At 44.2% G+C, this 19,073-nt stretch overlaps 1 protein-coding gene across 3 annotated transcripts in view; it reads right to left on the bottom strand.

Annotated features, from left to right (window-relative positions):
• The window catches only part of PTPRO (protein tyrosine phosphatase receptor type O), a 112,553-nt gene that overhangs the window by 59,664 nt on the left and 33,816 nt on the right, over nucleotides 1-19,073 (bottom strand). For all 3 annotated transcript variants that reach the window (XM_040345527.1, XM_040345525.1, XM_040345526.1), the window contains exons 3-6: nucleotides 15,881-16,039; nucleotides 9,690-9,842; nucleotides 4,360-4,809; nucleotides 1,146-1,307 (exon numbers count right to left, since the gene is read on the bottom strand). In XM_040345527.1, coding sequence (XP_040201461.1) covers nucleotides 1,146-1,307; nucleotides 4,360-4,809; nucleotides 9,690-9,842; nucleotides 15,881-16,039 — 924 coding nt within the window. The remainder of the gene's footprint in view (nucleotides 1-1,145; nucleotides 1,308-4,359; nucleotides 4,810-9,689; nucleotides 9,843-15,880; nucleotides 16,040-19,073) is intronic.

Here is a 19,073-nt window from a genome sequence, read left to right on the forward strand (position 1 = left end):
TATAAACTTGAGAGCTAACTATTAAATGTGTTAATACATTTTGAAGCAGATAATAGAGCTGTCAGTCTCATTTTCTGGGGAATTGATATGGATCGTGCCTGCTGGTTTGTCTGTGTGTCGGATAAGCTGTCGTAGGTTGATGGAAGGTCGTAAACGTGGTGACCGTCACACAAATGCTTTTGCGATGTGAAGGAAATGACTGGGGATGAGCCACGTTTGGGTCGGTCATCGACAAGCAGAACCCCAGACACGATCGGGCAACTGCAACAAATGCTGGCACAAGATCAGCGACTAACTCTACGATTGATGGTGGAGGAATTGGGCATTTGCAAAGACAAGATGCGCACCATCATCCGCAAAGATGTGGGTAAGTGGAAGATCAGAATGCAAAATGGATGGAAACCTCTGGAGATTTAATTACCAAGTGTGACCAGTATCCATCCTGCGCCTGCGTTCTGTGTGATCCACGTGCGCCAATTCTTGGCTCAGTTCGGCGTACCTGTTCTCAGTCATCCGCCGTTTCCTCTCCTGAAGAGCTTTATGAAAGGCGAACATTTTGCGAACGTAGCAGTAATCCAAGAATGTAGGACAGTGGTTTTGCGATTGATTCATAAAGAGGCCTTTGCTGACAGTTTCCAGACGTTTTATAAACGTTGTCAAAAGTGTGTTGTGATGGATGACGATTATTTTAAAAGTCAGTAAAGGTAATTTGTTTGTATCTTCTGTTTTTTTTGTTTTCTGATACCATTCACCAAACATTTTAGACACACCTTGTACTTATATACTGTAGGTCACCTAAAGGATTCTTTTTTCAACAAAGCTTGAGTTTCATTCTAAGTCTGATAAACTCATGCATAATTTTTCAGAAAAACAGAAGGATTTGTATCCTTCATAAAGGCAGGGCAGTGTAGTCACCAAACAAAATACAAAGGTTTACAGCAGAAAACACAAAACTGTGCACAGCATATCTACACAGGCGCTTTCAATGAAAAACTACGGAAAGCTCCTGAATATCCCATATACAGTATGTGTTCAGTAACAACGATTCCTCCTGTAGGAGCATCAACATTACTAATGTGTTCACGGAAGTGCCTACCATGATTAAGTCTCTCAGCACACAGTTAGTCCCAAAGTTCTTCACTTACTAATATAGAAGCTGAGTGCTTTGGCATCACTGCTTTCTCTAGTGTCACAAGATCCAGAAGAGCTAAATGTTCTTATGGTAAATGTGTATTTTCCTGGCTCCATCAGTTCTGTTACAAAATCATGAGTATTTTCATCCACACTAGAGATTAACGTCACATTTCCTAAACAGACAGAGAAAAGAAAAGTCAAATATTCTTAAATATAGCCTGAAGTTGTCCATAATAGGAAATGTAGATGTTCAACATTTTCATCTTAATGTGTTCCTAATATAAATTTGGCTCAGCTCATCATATAACTCATTTCAAAGGGTCTGGATGGAGGGTTTCTAGGGATCTGCAGGAGACATTTGAAAATAATTCATATAAAAAAGTCACCTCTCACCAGTCCAGTACAAATGATCAAAAATACTATAAAGACATTTGGGTGAAAAAAAGGAAACCCCAGAAGATTTCTCACTCGGACTGAATGAAATTTCAGACAAAGCCATATCGGAGGAGGTGGTGGGGTAACTGCTCAGAATAATTTAACTGCAGGTGTGTAAATTTTAATTTTAACTATTAAGCCTGGTAAACAAGCTTTTACAACAAAGGAAGTTAAGTAGACCACAGAAACATGTGAGAAAATGTCTAACACTCCATCTGATAACTGGATATGGGGGCCCAGCAATAAATGTGACCAGACAGCTGTAAATGTGATGAATGTGTAGGTTAATTCTGGAACTGGTTGATATGGAAGCAATTATCAGAGTGTACTGAAACTATTATAGGACACACAGATGTAAGTAAAGTATTGGGGACTGTTGAGCTTTGGGACTTTAACTTGACCCTGCTTTGATACCCTATGTATAAGGCACTCAGAGAACACTGTCCAAAGACACTAAGCTGGTTGTTTGATTTCTTTCCTATTCTAGGCACAAGTTTGGCTGTCTAGTCACAGGCAAGAACATTTTGGGACTTTCTGGGGCAGTATCCATTGCGATAAAGTATGACAAATGTATCCTTAAAGGGGTTGTAAAGGTTTGTTTTTTATTTTCTAAATAGTTTTTTTTTTAAGCTAGTGCATTGTTGGTTCACTTACCTTTTCCCTTCAATTTCCATTCCAAATGTTTTTTTTCTTTGTCTGAATTTCTCACTTCCTGTTTCTCCTCAGTATGCTTGCCCCCATCATCCGAGCCGTTCTGACTGGGGGTTAGTCAGCATGCTCGCCCCCTCCCTTAGGACTACATCCCTGCTGCGAGTATGCTGACTAACCCCCAGCCAGAACGGCTCGGATGATGGGGGAAAAGTTACTGAGGAGGAACAGGAAGTGAGAAATTCAGGCAAAAAAAAAAAAAAAACATTTAGAAGGGAAATCGAAGGAAAAGGTAAGTGAACCAACAATGCACTAGTTTAAAGGAACCTATTTAGAAAATAAAAAACAAATCTTTACAACCCCTTTAAAGCCTAAGCTTACCTAAAACAAAAACAAAACAAAATCAGTACAAGTGACAAAATAATTTACCCTCAGTGAGACGTGTCGCTTGTGCTGCTGTGTCCTCCTTTCGCCAAAATCTCCAATGCCACCCCCTACCCCCACTACCATACATTTTTATGTGTGGCGAGAGCTAATAGAACTAAGAGGCTTTCACTGGCTCTCATCAAGAGTGGTCAACTATATCTGCCTTTTCCTATGAATGAAACAATCTATAAATGGAGGGGGAGCAGACCTATCAATAATCCTCCTGTCCTCAATTTATAGATCCTGTTATATTCATAGACATTACTTACTAATAATCCAAATCGTCCCCTGTGCTGCTGCTGGCTGTCAGGGCTGGGCTTCTAGCAGCTCTTTTCTTAGTGCTCAAGGCTGCTCAACTGTCAGTTAATTACCAACCACTGATTGTTGCCACAGTGACTCGCCTGCACCATTACCTGCCTCATTAGTCCAGCCTACAGCCAGCCCCTTCTGGCTATGTAATCTGCCTTGCTTATTCCTTTAGTGCCTTCGCCTGGTCAACATATTCAGTGTGTCTCTGCTGGTTTCCTGTTATGACTTTTGCCTGGCTGACGTTTCTTCTGGTTCCTGATCCTGATCTTTGGCTTCTGACAGCGCTGATTCCTGACTTCCCGATCCCGGCTAGTCTGATTACCTGTTTTGGCCTCCTAACCCGGTCTTCTGTTTTTGACTATATTCCTCTATTCACACACACACCACCACCGTAATCTTGCACTGGGACAGGGGTTGATAGAGCCAACAGACTGCGATAACACACATCAAGAGTGCCTGACTATGCCCACTGCCCACCATTTCTGCCCAGCTCCATACTTTGTAGATGCTATAACTCTCACACAAACCAATCAACCATTTTTTTTTACTAAAGACATGAGCAGAGTACATTGTGGCCAAAATGTATTAAGACATTTGATTTATATTTATTTTTTATGGGATATGTTTTATAGCAGAAAGAATATTATTTTTTTTTCAAAATTGTCTGCCTTTTTTTGTTTATATAATTAAAAAAATAGGTGATCAAATCAACAGACAGCTCTATTTGTGAGAAAATAAATAATGTAAATTTTGTTTGTGTACAGCATTGCATAATTGCGCGATTATTAGTTAAAGTAGTGCAGTGCTGCATAGAAAAAAATGGCCTGGCCTTACGGAGCTGAAATGGTTAAAGCGGAGTTCCACCCAAAAATTGAACTTCCGCTGTCCGGATTCCTCCCCCTCCAGTGTCACATTTGGCACCTTTCGTAGGGAGGGGGAGCAGATAACTATCTAATACAGGTCTTTGCTCCCACTTCCAGTGATAGATCATCGCAGTATCCGCGGCGATCTACACCATGTCCGATGGTGAATGCGCAGCACGACTCTTGCAGAAGGGAACCAGGCTGTGACTTCCTGATTCCCTTACTAGCAATGCCGGCGCCTCCACCCAGAGCCGAGGGGACGAATCGGCTTCGGGTGAGGACATCGCAGGCAGACAGGTAAAGTGTCCTTCTTTTAAAAGTCAGCAGCTGCAGTAGCTGCTGACTTTTAATTTTTTTTTTGTTTTTGTCGGAACTCCGCTTCCAGATAAAAAGTAGATTTTTCAGGCTGCTTAGCATATCTAGATGTTTTCTATAAGGTAGCAATCTTAACTTGTTTAGTTCAAGTCCACTTTAAATCTATTTCAAAATTGCACAGAATGACAAATTGTTACACTAAACATGACTCAACGTGTTAGATATTTACCATCCTTGTGAATATATATGTTGAAACCATCAAATGCAGTTGGTGGCTTTGGTGGGAACCAGCTGATTGAGACTTTAAAGCTGGGTGGAAGAAGAGGATCTTGGACAGTTTCAGCGGAGAAACTTACTGAAGTGGGATTCTCATAGTCTGGAGGGATTTCGTTCACAAACCCTTCAACATCCACTGTTGCAGTCTCACTGACCCACCAGTAGGGGGGAGCTGTTGTTTCAGAGCTGTTACCTAGATTTTTCTCTTCAGTCCAGTTATAAGGGGAACTAGCTGCTGAGCTCTCAGACTGATCATCAAACATTTCTGCTGACTTCTCGGTGGGGTTGATGAGTTTGATTTCTGTTGTGGATGTTTCTACAGCAGTTCTTTCAGCTGGATCTTCCAAACTGCTAAGGTTTACAAGGAATATTTGTATGGAAATATTTTGAGGTGGATAAGGTGCTTAAAGGAAAGATAAGATAGCAAATTAATTGTGCTTCATGTTAGAAAATATATGATATTTATTGTAAACATAGTATTATTACAATAATCATATGTATTTATCAATTGCAGCAAGATACGTGGATAAGCATTGTCTTTACAGTCAGAAGAACTGACTAGACTACCGTATTTGCCGGCGTATAAGATGACTGGGCGTATAAGACGACCCCCTAATTTTCCAGCTAAAATGTTGGTTTTAGGATATACTCACCGTATAAGACGACCCCCTTCCTACTAGTCATGCCTCGCATCACCTCACTGTGCCATTACATGCCTCACTGTGCCATTACATGCCTCACTGTGCCATTACATGCCAGACTGTGCCACCATTACATGCCTCACTGTGTCACCATTACATGCCTCACTGTGCCACCATTACATGCCTCACTATGCCACCATTGCATGCCTCACTGTGCCATTACATGCCTCACTGTGCCACTATTACATGCCTCACTGTGCCATTGCATGTCTCGACGATCCCTTACCTTATCCCTGACATGCAGAATCTGTCAGACCGCGGCCGTCCATTTTTCAAAAAGCCGCGCCTCCTCCTCGTGCTGTTCCGTGATAGGCGGAACACTCAGCTTCCCAGGAGACACTGTGTTCAGTGTTCCGCCTATCACGGTTGCCCTCTCGTCCGAGACCGAGGACGAGAGGGCATCTGTGATAGGCGGAACACTGAACAGAGGCTCTGCTGGGAAGCTGAGTGTTCCACCTATCACGGAACAGCAGAAGGAGGAGGCGCGGCTTTTGAAAAATGGACGGCCACGGTCTGACTGAGAGTCTGCATGTTAGGTTACCCGCGTATAAGACACCCCCGACTTTTAAGAAGAATTTCATGGGTTAAAAAGTAATCTTATACGCCGGGAAAATACGGTAATACAGCTCTTCATTCACAGTTCCTGCAATACACTAAGCCTGTTTGCTTGTAAGGGGATCACATTGTGGATAATATACAGTATAATGAACATGAAAGTGCAGGTCAGCTTTTGCTGGAGAAAAGGAACAGGGGAGAAGTCAAATGTACAAATTTACTGTTGCCTGTGCATAGCTCCCAACTTTCCCTGATTTTGAGGGACAGTCCCTGATTTGGAGCAACGTCCATCTGTCCCTAATTCCTTCTCATTTGTCCCTTTGGTCTGATCTATATAGTTGAATATAAAATGCACTTTTTATCAATCAAAAAGTGTTTTCCAGCGCCAGGGGCGGACTGACAACTCATGGGGCCCCTGGGCAATAGAAGATTATGGGGCCCCTCTGGCTTACAGATGACCACCACGCCAGGAGGTAGTGCAGAGGCGGGCAGCTAAAATCTTGGGATATTCACATTAAAAGCATGTCATTTTCGGACATATCAGGGACAGATCTAAAAAAAACACAGATTTTTACATACTGTCCCTGGTTTTACTGAGCCTGGCAACCCGGATGGGGCCCCCTAGTGGCATGGGGCCCTCGGGCAGTGCCCGAGTGACTCAATGGTCAGTCCGCCCCTGTCCAGCGCTAAACCTTTCATCTGATTTCTAAATTGCTGCATTTATAAATTCTAAAAGCCAATATAAAGGAATAGTAATGGTAAATAAAAAGCACTTGTGGGTTGAACCAATCTTTTATTTTTTGTACAATTTTCCTTTAAGGGGCGTGACAAGGGGCGTGTCCTATGCCTGCATACTTTTGCTGATAGGTGTCCCTCATTCCCATCTTAAAAAATTGGGAGGTATGCCTGTGTATTGTATATTATAGCCTAGGTATTGTCATGATTGCTGTTGGTTGTCTATGTATTGTCAAGTCACTGCTGTTTAGAGAACTTAGGCCCAGATTCACTAAAGAGATACGACGGCGTATCTCCTGATACGCCGTCGTATCTCTGTTTTAGGGTCTTCCTAACTATGCGACTGATTCATAGAATCAGTTACGCATAGTTAGCCCTAAGATCCGACAGGTGTAATTGTTTTACACTGTCGGATCTTAGGATGCAATACCGCGGCCGCCGCTGGGGGGAGTTTGCGTCGTAAACCAGCGTCGGGTATGCAAATTAGGAGTTATGGCGATCCACGACGGTTTTTCGCGTTCGCTACGTCGCTGCTAGTCTAGTTTCCCGTTGCAAAGTTAGTCGTCATTTTTGGTGCCCTAACTTTACACAGCACACGTATGTGCTGTATAAAGTATGGCCGTCGTTCCCGCGTCGAAATTTTAAAATTTTTCCTTCTTGCGTAAGACGTCCAGGAATACGGAAGTACGCTACGCACGTCGCCGTTCGAAAAAATTACGTCACTTCACGCAAAGCACAGCGGGAAATTCAAAAGGGAGCATGCGCAGTAGGTCCGGTGCTGGAGCGCGCCTAATTTAAATGGCACACGCCCCTTTGAATTACGCGGGCTTACGCCGGAGGCTGGCAGCGTAAGTTTTCTCGCAAGTGCTTTGTGAATCAGGCACTTGCGATCCGGTGAGTCTGTACAGACCACCGGATCGATCCGCTGGTGCCGATTCCAGCGGATAGATTTGTAAGCATGTCTACAAATTTTTATCTGCTGGAAATCGGAAATATCCGCTGGAACGTACACACCAGGGGATCTATCCGCTGAAACCGATCCGCTGAGATTTTTCAGCGGATGGATCCTCTCGTGTGTACGGGGCCTAAGACACTTACGCCGGTCGGATCTTAGGGAAATCTATGCGTAACTGATTCTCTGAATCAGGCGCATAGATACGACGGCCCGCACTCAGAGATACGACGGCGTATCTGGAGATACGCCGTCGTATCTCGTATCTGAATCCGGGCCTGAGTGTACTTGGATACAGTCTGGGGTCTATGAGCTGCCTATGGCAATGTTTTCAACTGTTGTCCACACAGCAATCTGTTTATGTGGAACAAAAATCTTGATGTCCGGGAGATTTGAAGACCAGGTAAATATTTAAATGTCACAGATATGTCCTGGAGAATAGTGACACATGTTAAGCCTCGTACACACGACCATTTTCCTCGGCAAAATCCATCAAGAAAAATGCTGGCAGAGCATTTTTGCAGAGAAAAACGGTCATGTGTAAGGCCCTGTACACACGTCGGAGGAACTCGACGTGCCAAACACATCGAGTTCCTCGTTGAGTTCTGTGTTGAAGCCGCCGAGGATCTCGGCGGGCCAACTTTCCTCATTGAACAACGAGGAAATAGAGAACATGTTCTCTATTTGGCCCGACGAGTTCCTCGTCGGCTTTCTCTCTGAAAAGTGTACACACGACCGAGTTTCTTGGCAGAATCCAGCTCCGATCGAGTTTCTGGCTGAATTCTGCCGAGAAACTCGGTCGTGTGTACGGGGTCTATGTTTTTCGTCAAGAAAACTGTTGTGGATCTCGACGAGAAAAAAAGAGAACATTTCTCGTCGGGAGTCTCAATTTCCTCGTCGTGTTTCTCGTTGGGCTGGTTTACGACGAGAAACACGTTAGTGTGTATGCTTAGAAACCCGAGCATGCTCAGAATAAAGTATGAGACGGGAGGGTACCTTCGGTAAAAGTAGTGTTCGCAATGAAGATAGCACATTCGTCACGCTGTAACAGACTGAAAAGCGCGAATCGTCTCTCACCAAACTTTTACTTAACACGCGGTAACATGAGATTAGCAAAAGCAGCCCCAAGGGTGGCGCCAGTGGAATCGAACCTCCCCTTTATAGTGCCATCGTACGCGTTGTACGTCACCGCGTTTGAGAACAAAGAGATTTTGTCTTGACAGTGTGTATGCAAAGAAAGCTTGACAAGATTCCCGACAAGCCTGACAAGAAACTCGTCGAAGAAACTAAGTTTCTTTTACGACGAGGTTCTCGGTCGTATGTACGAGGCCTTATAATTCTGGAGAAAATTAGAAAATGTCATACTTCCATTTCCCAAAACTGAAATGTAACCAGATGTGCATCCAACAAGACCACAATATCCCATAATCATCCCATGAACATTTTAGATGTATAACATTCTAGATCAAAAGTGACCCAATATTAGAGTTGCCATCTCACCCCTTTAAAATCGAACACATATTATTTACATGTTCTGTGGCTGATTAAGGTGGTAATTTAACTCACTTAGTGCCTTATCTGCATTAATGCGGGGGTTCACCCTAAAAACAATTTTCTAACATTACATTGAGCTCACTCTCGAGTCGACATTGACAGTATGCCGATTTTTTTTTTTTGCTGTACATACCTCGTATAGCTATTTTCTTACCCGGCTTCCGGGTAGTGCTCCCGCGGGAGTAGACGTTCCTATGCAGCAGTTAGTGATTGACTTGATGACAAAAACTACCCCCCGTCGCATATGGAGCGTCACGAGCTGCCGAAAGAAGCCGAACGTCGAGTCGGCGCTATACGGCGCCTGCGCACCGACGTTCGGCTTCTTTCGGCAACTCGTGACGCTCCTTATGCAACGGGGGTGGTAGTTTTTGTCATCGCGTCAATCAATAACAGCTGCATAGGAACGCCCACTCCCGCGGGAGGGACTACCCGGAAGCCGGGTAAGAAAATAGCTATACGAGTTATGTACAGCAACAAAAATAAAAATATCGGCATACTGTCAATATCGAGAGTGAGCTCAATGTAATGTTAGAAAATTGTTTTTAGGGTGAACCCCCGCTTTAAATTAGCCTCAGTCTGTGTAATTAATATGTGTTCGGGTTTAAAGGGATGAGGTGGCAACCCTACCCAATGTCCATAGTCCAAGTCAAAATATTACATGTAAACATGGCACTTCCTCTATATATAGATTGGAGTCCCTGGGAATGCTGGCAATGTGAAGGACATAATTTGTAACCATGATATACTGCATATTTGAGCTATTATTGTATGTATTTTTCTCCTTACCTGTCCGGTGTTGCTGTGGCTCATGTCCTACTCCGCTGCTTTTAACTAAGGTGGTTTTATTGAAGGTGGCCTTTGATACCAGCTGGAAGGTGATATTAGAATAGCAGATCCCTGGCATCAAGTGATTAAACACAGTTTTGCCTTTGAAGAAATCTGCAAATATATTATTTATAAATTTTGTGTCAGGAAACTAAAAAATATTATTTTCCCTCAAAAGAATAAATACATAGAAAAGCCATGTCAGAAACCTGGTAATGCTTCTGGTGTCTTCTTGCTGTAGTACAGATTGTCGGGGCCTATAATGGCGTCCTACAGTGGCCATACATAGCCCAACATGTGTGAGAGATGGCACAGATTTCACCATCAATCACAATATGGGATTATGGAAATGAAAATAAACTTTCAGAAGTGCTTTTGATAAAAAAAAAAAAAAAAAACAGGTTTTAGAAATAATAAAAAGAAATTGTAAATGATAGGAATATAAAAAATCAGACATGAACCCTGCAAGTGGCAATCTGTGAAACAGTACAACATACAAATGAGGGGTACAATAGACCTGCGATTAGTTTCATTATGAATCAAAATTTGTACAAAATATTTCTCAATAGTAAAGAATTTCAATAATCCAAAATAAATTATAACACAAATGATCCAAAATCGAAAATGTATTTGAATTTGAAAATGAATTTAACCACTTAAGGACCAGGCCTATTTTTCAAACTTGTTATTTACAAGTTAAAATCAGATTTTTTTGCTAGAAAATTACCTAGAACCCCCAAACATTATACTGTATATATATTTTGTTCAGACACCCTAGAGAATAAAAAGGTGGTTGTTTCAATACTTTATGTCACACCGTATTTGCGCAGTGGTCTTACGAACGCAATGTTTTTTGAAAAAAAAACACTTTTTTTTATAAAAAAATAAGAAAACAGTAAAGTTAGCCCAATTTTTTTTTATATTGTGAAAAATAATGTTATGCCAAGTAAATTGATATGAAACATGTCATGCTTCAAAATTGCGCTCACTCGTGGAATGGCGACAAACTTTGACACTTAAAATTCTCCATAGGCGACATTTAAACATTTCTACAGGTTACCAGTTTTGAGTTACAGAGGAGGTATTTTTCTAGAATTATTGCTCTTGCTCTAACGATCCCAGTGATACCTCACATGTGTGATTTGAATGCCACTTACGCATGCGTGGATCATCTCCGCCGCTTTCGACAGCTCCGGTAAGCGGCGGAGACAACTACAACGCGGCAGGGGCACCTTTCGCGCGACCGATAAAAGTGAGCTTGTGGCGAATCCTCAGCAGGGACCACTTTAATCTGAAAGAGGACCGCCCGCTGTTTAACAAAATATTGGGGTTATGCCAGTTATCTGCTGCCATAACCCTGGTATTTAACGTCAAAGTACCGACGTATAACGATGGCGGGCGGTCCGGTTAGTGGTTAAATTTGAAATGGAAACATATAGAACAAATATAGCCATCTCCTGAAATTCTAATTCGAATCGATTTGAAAATAACGAATATACAAAGCAAATTCCAAAAATTAATTATTCTAACATAAGGAATATGATGTAACAAAATTATTAACTTGAATTTTTCCATCATGCACATCTGTAGGGTACAATACCTGAATATACAGAACATGAGTATAAACATCTTATATATAGAAATGTATTAATAATAAGAAAAAAATAAGGCAGATCTCAGATATAAAAAGAGGTGAAGCTTTTATTAATCCAATGTGCTAAATATAATCTCTTACCTACAATTAGGATGTTAATGATTAGTTACTTCAATCAAAATTATTAATAGAAAAGTTCTCAGTATTGTGCATGTATGTGTACATGTGAGTCATAGAATTTTCATCAGGTCTGATTATATAAAAGAGAGCTCCAGAGTTCCAATCTGCAGACTGCTATTGCTTTGAGACAATTTGACAAATGGTGTTCTCAATCACCTGTTCAGCATCATGCACAGTGATAACCCTCTACCTAAACTCAGGGGCATACCTAGAGCATTTGGCACCCGGGCAGATCCTATATCCGCCACCCCCCACGTTAAAATGTAAAAACACCCCACTGTGCCTCTGCTTCCCCCAATATCTCTTTTGTCACTACTGTGTACCCCCTCTTTACAACTGCACCTTTGGACCCCTTTCAATTACACAGCACCCTGCACCTCTGGACCCCATTACACAGCACCCTGCAGCTCTGGACCCCTTTCCATTACACAGCACCCTGTACCTCTGGACCCCTTTACATTACACAGCACCCTGCACCTCTGGACCAGGGTTGGACTGGCCATCGGGACTACCGGGAGTTTCCCGGTGGGCCGATGGCTCAGTGGGCCAGTTGTCACTCAGGGGCGTTGGGAGGGGGTGGCTAAAGCCCCGAATGGGTCCCCAAAAAGCCCGGAGTCCGCCCTGACTGTAAACATCCAGTGATGATTGGTGGGCAAGTGGGGGCGTGCGGCCGCAGTGAGAGTGGAGCTGTCAAAACGATGTCGGGGATGGGCGGGGCCAATATGCGGGGGCACCCCCATCATCAGTGCTTAGATGTGACAGCTCCACTCTCACTGCAGCAGCAAGCCCGATACCAATGTGCGGGGCCCCTTCGTCCAGTACATTTGCAAACACTGCCTGTATACACTCTGACAGTCAGAATGTATACAGGCAGTGTTTGCTATGTACTGGACGAAAGTGGCCCCGCACATCGGTATCGGGTCATGCGGCTGCAGAGTCTGACTGCTGGCTGGGGAGGAAGGTGGTGGCCGCACCCGTTGCAACTACTGCATGTGCACGGTTCCAGTGCAGGCTGCAGAGTATCGCTGCTGGGTGGCGTGCATGTGCAGGGTGACAACAGTGAACCTGTTGAACATCCTGCCTGTGTGTCCTCTCAGACCTCTTCTCTCCCGTGTAACTCCTCCTCCTTCCCCCCCACAGCCGCTTTCATCCATACAAACAATAGAAGACAGACTGTCCGAGCAGAAGGCGGAGCTGTCCAACTTTTCAAGTTAAAAAGCCTGTGATTGGTTGCTAGGGGCAGTCCTAGCAACCAATCGTCTGTCTGTAACATTGAAAGTTGAACAGCTCCCGCCTTCTGCTTGGACGCTTCGCATCCTTTGAGTGTCTTCTCCCTGCTGTGTAAGGTAAGGGAGGGGGCACTGACATAAAGGGAGCTGTGTTGGTTGCAAAGAAAGAAGATGGCTGTAAAGGATACCAGAAAGGAGGGGACTGTGGAAGGAGGAGGGACAGTGTTTGTGTAATGAGGGGGTGTCAGTGTTTGTGTAAGGAGGGGGGGACAGTGTTTGTGTAATGAGGGGGGGACAGTGTTTGTGTAAGGAGGGGGGGACAGTGTTTGTGTAATGAGGGGGGGACAGTGTTTGTGTAATGAGGGGGGACAGTGTTTGTGTAATGAGGGGGGACAGTGTTTGTGTAATGAGGGGGGGGACAGTGTTTGTGTAATGAGGGGGGGACAGTGTTTGTGTAATGAGGGGGGGCAGTGTTTGTGTAATGAGGGGGGGGACAGTGTTTGTGTAATGAGGGGGGGGACAGTGTTTGTGTAATGAGGGGGGACAGTGTTTGTGTAATTAGGGGGGACAGTGTTTGTGTAAGGAGGGGGGGGACAGTGTTTGTGTAATTAGGGGGGACAGTGTTTGTGTAAGGGGGGGGGGGACAGTGTTTGTGTAATGAGGGGGGACAGTGTTTGTGTAATGAGGGGGGGGACAGTGTTTGTGTAATGAGGGGGGGGACAGTGTTTGTGTAATGAGGGGGGACAGTGTTTGTGTAATGAGGGGGGACAGTGTTTGTGTAATGAGGGGGGGACAGTGTTTGTGTAATGAGGGGGGGGACAGTGTTTGTGTAATGAGGGGGGACAGTGTTTGTGTAATGAGGGGGGGGACAGTGTTTGTGTAATGAGGGGGGGGGACAGTGTTTGTGTAATGAGGGGGGACAGTGTTTGTGTAATTAGGGGGGACAGTGTTTGTGTAAGGAGGGGGGGGACAGTGTTTGTGTAATTAGGGGGGACAGTGTTTGTGTAAGGAGGGGGGGACAGTGTTTGTGTAATGAGGGGGGACAGTGTTTGTGTAAGGAGGGGGGGACAGTGTTTGTGTAATGAGGGGGGACAGTGTTTGTGTAATGAGGGGGGGACAGTGTTTGTGTAATGAGGGGGGGGGACAGTGTTTGTGTAATGAGGGGGGGGACAGTGTTTGTGTAATGAGGGGGGACAGTGTTTGTGTAAGGAGGGGGGGGACAGTGTTTGTGTAAGGAGGGGGGGGACAGTGTTTGTGTAAGGAGGGGGGGACACTGTTTGTGTAAGGAGGGGGGGGCAGTGTTTGTGTAAGGAGGGGGGGACAGTGTTTGTGTAATGAGGGGGGGGCAGTGTTTGTGTAATGAGGGGGGGACAGTGTTTGTGTAATGAGGGGGGGACAGTGTTTGTGTAAGGAGGGGGGGGGGACAGTGTTTGTGTAAGGAGGGGGGGCAGTGTTTGTGTAAGGAGGGGGGGACAGTGTTTGTGTAAGGAGGGGGATGGACAGTGTTTGTGTAAGGAGGGGGGAGACAGTGTTTGTGTAAGGAGGGGGGGACAGTGTTTGTGTAAGGAGGGGGGGGACAGTGTTTGTTTCAGGAGGAGGGTCAGTGTATGTGTCTGTGATTTTTTTAATATGCAGCAAGGCGGGGGGGGGGGGTAAATGCACTGCCGCTGGTCATTGTAACTGATTTATTAGACCCCTTTCACACTGAGCCGCCCATAGCGTCGGCAGTAAAACGCCGCTATTTTTACTGCCGACAACTGCGTATAGTTTACTGTTTTTGTGCGTGTTTGCAAAAATTAAGTGGGCCGGTCTGGATGAAGTCCAGCGCCAAATTTTTGTCCCAGTCCACCCCTGCTCTGGACCCATTTACATTACACAGCACCCTGCACCTCTGGACCCCTTTACACAGTACTCTGCAACTCTGGACCCCTTTCCATTACACAGCACCCTGCACCCCTTTACATTACACAGCACCCTGCACCTCTGGACCCCATTACACAGCACCCTGCAACTCTGGACCCCTTTCCATTACACAGCACCCTGCACCTCTGGACCCCTTTATATTAAACAGCACCCTGCACCTCTGGACCCATTTACATTACACAGCACCCTGCACCTCTGGACCCCTTTACATTACACAGCACCCTGCACCTCTGGACCCCTTTACACAGCACTCTGCACCTCTGGACCCCTTTAAATTACACAGAACCCTGCACCTCTGGACCCCTTTACATTACACAGCACTCTGGACCCCTTTACATTACACAGCACCCTGCATTTCGGGACCCCTTTACATTACAAAGCACCCTACACCCCTGAATGTTACAAAGACACCCGCCATACAGCTCTGGACCCTCTGCATGTTACACAGACCCCCCCCCCCAGTCCCTTCCTTCCTAATCATGCAGCCAGAGGGAGAGACATTGCAGCACTGAACAGAGGGAGGGAACTGCTGGAGTTAATTTTTCATATTAACAAGCTAATGATTGGTTGGTACTAGGACCACCTAGCAATCAATCACCTGCTGGTTAACTTAAAAAGTTAACTCCAGCAGTTCCTCCGCTGCTCACTGTCTCTCTCTCCTCCTGTGGTATAGGAGGAGAGAGAGTGTCTTCTTTATCCTGCACTGCTCGGCCGGGTCTTGGTGTGAACCGGGTAGTGTTACATTCCACACTTGGCTCGGACACCCCCACACCCTGTCACAGCTCAGCTCTCCTGGCTCTCCCTGGCTTCCCTGTCACCGCTGCACTGCCTGAGCCCGCCCCGCTGTCACCGCTTCACACGCGGGGGGTGCCGGCCTGACACCCCCCGCAGTGTGTGGCAACCAGGGCGGGTCGCCCTCCGCCCCCCCAGTTGGTACGCCACTGCCTAAACTCACACAAATTTTGAGAATTGGGGATGGTTGACAGATGATGTAACATGTTCCCCTCTAAGGACCACTTAAGGCTACAGTGTGTTTTCTGCAGCTTCCAGCCATAACATTTTACTATTTCATGTGTTTATGAGGATTCAAAGGCTGTTTTAAATTTGAAAGCAATCCAGATTGAGAAGAAATAGATGACAGCTGGATTGCAGTTGACATGCTTGTACAGAGGACCGAGTGGACATTTTGTGTAGGTGAAAGCAAACAGCATAAATATATTACTGACCTTTATAAAGCACAGAACGGAAGTTGTTGCCTTCCCAGTAACTGATATTTACTCTGCTGAAGACATTAAACTTCTCTGGATATTTAACTTCGAAGACAACTCCGGTTTCTGGAGATGGTTTGTAGTCATGGACTGAAATTTGGCTTACTGAAAGAGGTTCTAGAAGGCAAAGCAGAATATAGCACATTAGAAGTGTATAGGAAAATGACATACAGTATCTCACAAAAGTGAGTACACCCCTCACATTTTTGTATATATTTTATTATATCTTTTCATGTGACAACACTGCAGAAATGACACTTTGCTACAATGTAAAGTAGTGAGTGTACAGCTTGTATAACAGTGTAAATCTGCTGTCCCCTCAAAATAACTCAACACACAGCCATTATCCGATTAAGACCCGGACTATTATGCAGGTAAAATACCTGGCCCCTTTTTGCGATTCGGCACTGCATTGCTTTAACTGACAATTGCGCGGCGCCATCCAAAATTGGCATCCTTTTTTCCCACAAATAGAGCTTTCTTTTGGTGGTATTTGATCACCTCTGCGGTTTTTATTTTTTGCGCTATAAACAAAAATAGAGTAACAATTACAATTTTTTTTAATATTTTTAACTTTTTGCTATAATAAATATCCCCAAAAAATATATAAAAAAACGTTTTTTTTTCCTCAGTTTAGGCCGATATGTATTCTTCCACATATTTTTGGTAAAAAAAAGAAAAACGCAATAAGCGTTAATTGATTGGTTTGCGCAAATGTTATAGCGTTTACAAAATAGGGGATAGTTTTATGGCATTTTTATTAATATTTTTTTTTTACTAGTAATGGTGGTGATCAGCAATTTTTTTCATGACTGCGACATTATGGCGGACACATCGGACGCTTTTGACACATTTTTGGGACCATTGTCATTTTCATAGCGAAAAGTGCTATAAAAATGCACTGATTACTGTGAAAATGACAATGGCAGTGAAGGGGTTAACCACTAGGGGGCGCTGTAGGGGTTAAGTGTGTCCGTTTGTGTTTCTTACTGTAGGGGGCGTGGCTGGGAACAGACGATCAGTGACAAGCCACAGAGAAGATCGGGGAAGGTTTGTTTACACTCACCTCTCCCCAGCTCCTGTGACCCGATCGCGGGACACCAGCGGCGATCGGGTCCGCGGGTCCCGTGGGCGTGGTCACGGAGCTTCGGACCCACGGCTGGGTTCTTAAAGGGGACGTGCATGTACGCCCTTGTGCCCAGCCACGCAATTCTGTCGACGTATATCAACGTGCGGCGGTCCTTAAGTGGTTAATGTCTAAACCGCTGGCAACGAAAGTGAGTACACCCCTAAGTGAAAATGTACAAATTTGGCCCAAAGTGTCAATATTTTGTGTGGCCACAGTCCGATCTCCCAGAAGTTCAGCCCCCCTCCTCCTACCCCCGCTGCTGGGCCAAATATAAAACGCAGCGCGGTTCGCGCATGCACAGTAGGGAACCAGTCAAAAGGCTTCACTACCGGGTTCCCTTACCAGGAATGGCAGTGGCAGCACCCGGGAGTCGATCTGAAGATCAGCTGCAGTTCCGGGCGTGGGCTCCCTGGACAGGTAAGTTCCCCAAAATTAAAGTCAGCAGCTACAGAATTTGTAGCTGCTGGCTTTTTAAATCAGAAAAAACTTTTATTAAACGAACAACAGACATATTGTAAATACTTCGCACAGTACAGCACACACATTTGTTTGTACATAATAAAAATACACCTTCTAGGCAAATAAACTGAACCATGTACATTAACCCCTAACATGCATTTCCTATAAGAGTATTACAGACACACTCAAAAGTGTTTTTTTTGTTCCGTTTTGTATCGTTCCTTAGGTTCGTTCCCGTTCGTTGTTAGTAAGACGCCCGTTTTCCTGTTCGTTCCCGTTCGTTTTTCGTACGACGCAATTTTTTCGTATTCCGATCTTTTCGTATTTTGGTTACTGTTTTATTTTCGTACATGCGGGATGGTTCGTTATTCTGTTTAATTCATGTTCGTTACTTGTTAGACAATAATTTTCGTGAATTTTCGTCATTTTGTACTTTCGTAAATATATCGCGGGATTCGCGGCACTTTCAACACGCGGCTCATCCATATTAACTATTGTTAAGCCCCATACACTTGGTCAGACTTTTTTAACAACAAACATAAAAACGATCATTTTACCGAACGTTCGTTAGTTTTTGAACTCCATCAGAAAACCATTTTTGGGTTCCAGGTTCAAAAGTCTGGCCAACTGATCTCTCCCTTCAGACGAAAATCCACAGAAAAGTTTATTTGGCTTTACTGTACTACTGTACTCAGCACAAAAGAGAAGCTGCTTCACTAACTAACTACACTCACTGTCCATTCAAAAAAACGAAAATTACATCTTTTAACAAAAGATTTGCATTCTGTATTTTGAAACCAAATTACGAACAGAAAAAAGGAATTCAGAATACAGAATACAAATCTTTTGTTATAAGATGTCATATGAACATACAAACAGAAAAAGAATTCAAACAAAATACAGAATGAAAATCTTTTGTTAGATGTCATATGAACATACGACTGAAAATCAAAATACGAACAGAACAAGGATTCAAACAAAATACAGAATGCAAGTCTTTTGTTATAGATGTCATATTCGTTCTTTTGCCGTTTTAGTTTTGTCGTATTTTCGTCGGATTGTTCGTTCGTATTTGCGGTTGTTCGTTATGCGACTCATTCGTAATCCCGTCGTTTTCGTATTTTGGTGCTTAAATTTTTTCGTATGTACACATTATTCTGCGGGTACGAAAATGAACATTTTCGTGCGAAAATAACATTCGTACGAAGGGGAATGCACATATCTACTCAAAAGAGCATAAGGATACACCGCAGTCGTAGCCAAAACAAAGTACAATGACCAACAGTTTAAGAAACACTTCGAGAACCAGGGTCCCGCCTGAGAACAAAAACTCACTGTAATTGGTCCCAGGTGCCATATTCCCTCTTCCACCTACGACCCGGCCCTCACGCAAGCAGATGATCCATTACTAGATCAACTGGGGCTCACCCCCGAACCGCCAACAACCTTGCCCAAATCTTTTTAAATTTTTCACACTCCCTCTATGTTGATATATGTATTTCTCCAGTCTAATTGTGTCTCCCATGTGATTCAGCTATTCCCTCACAGTGGGGGGTTCCTCCG

This window comes from Rana temporaria, chromosome 3 (assembly GCF_905171775.1).
Source record: "Rana temporaria chromosome 3, aRanTem1.1, whole genome shotgun sequence".
Lineage (NCBI taxonomy): Eukaryota > Metazoa > Chordata > Amphibia > Anura > Ranidae > Rana > Rana temporaria.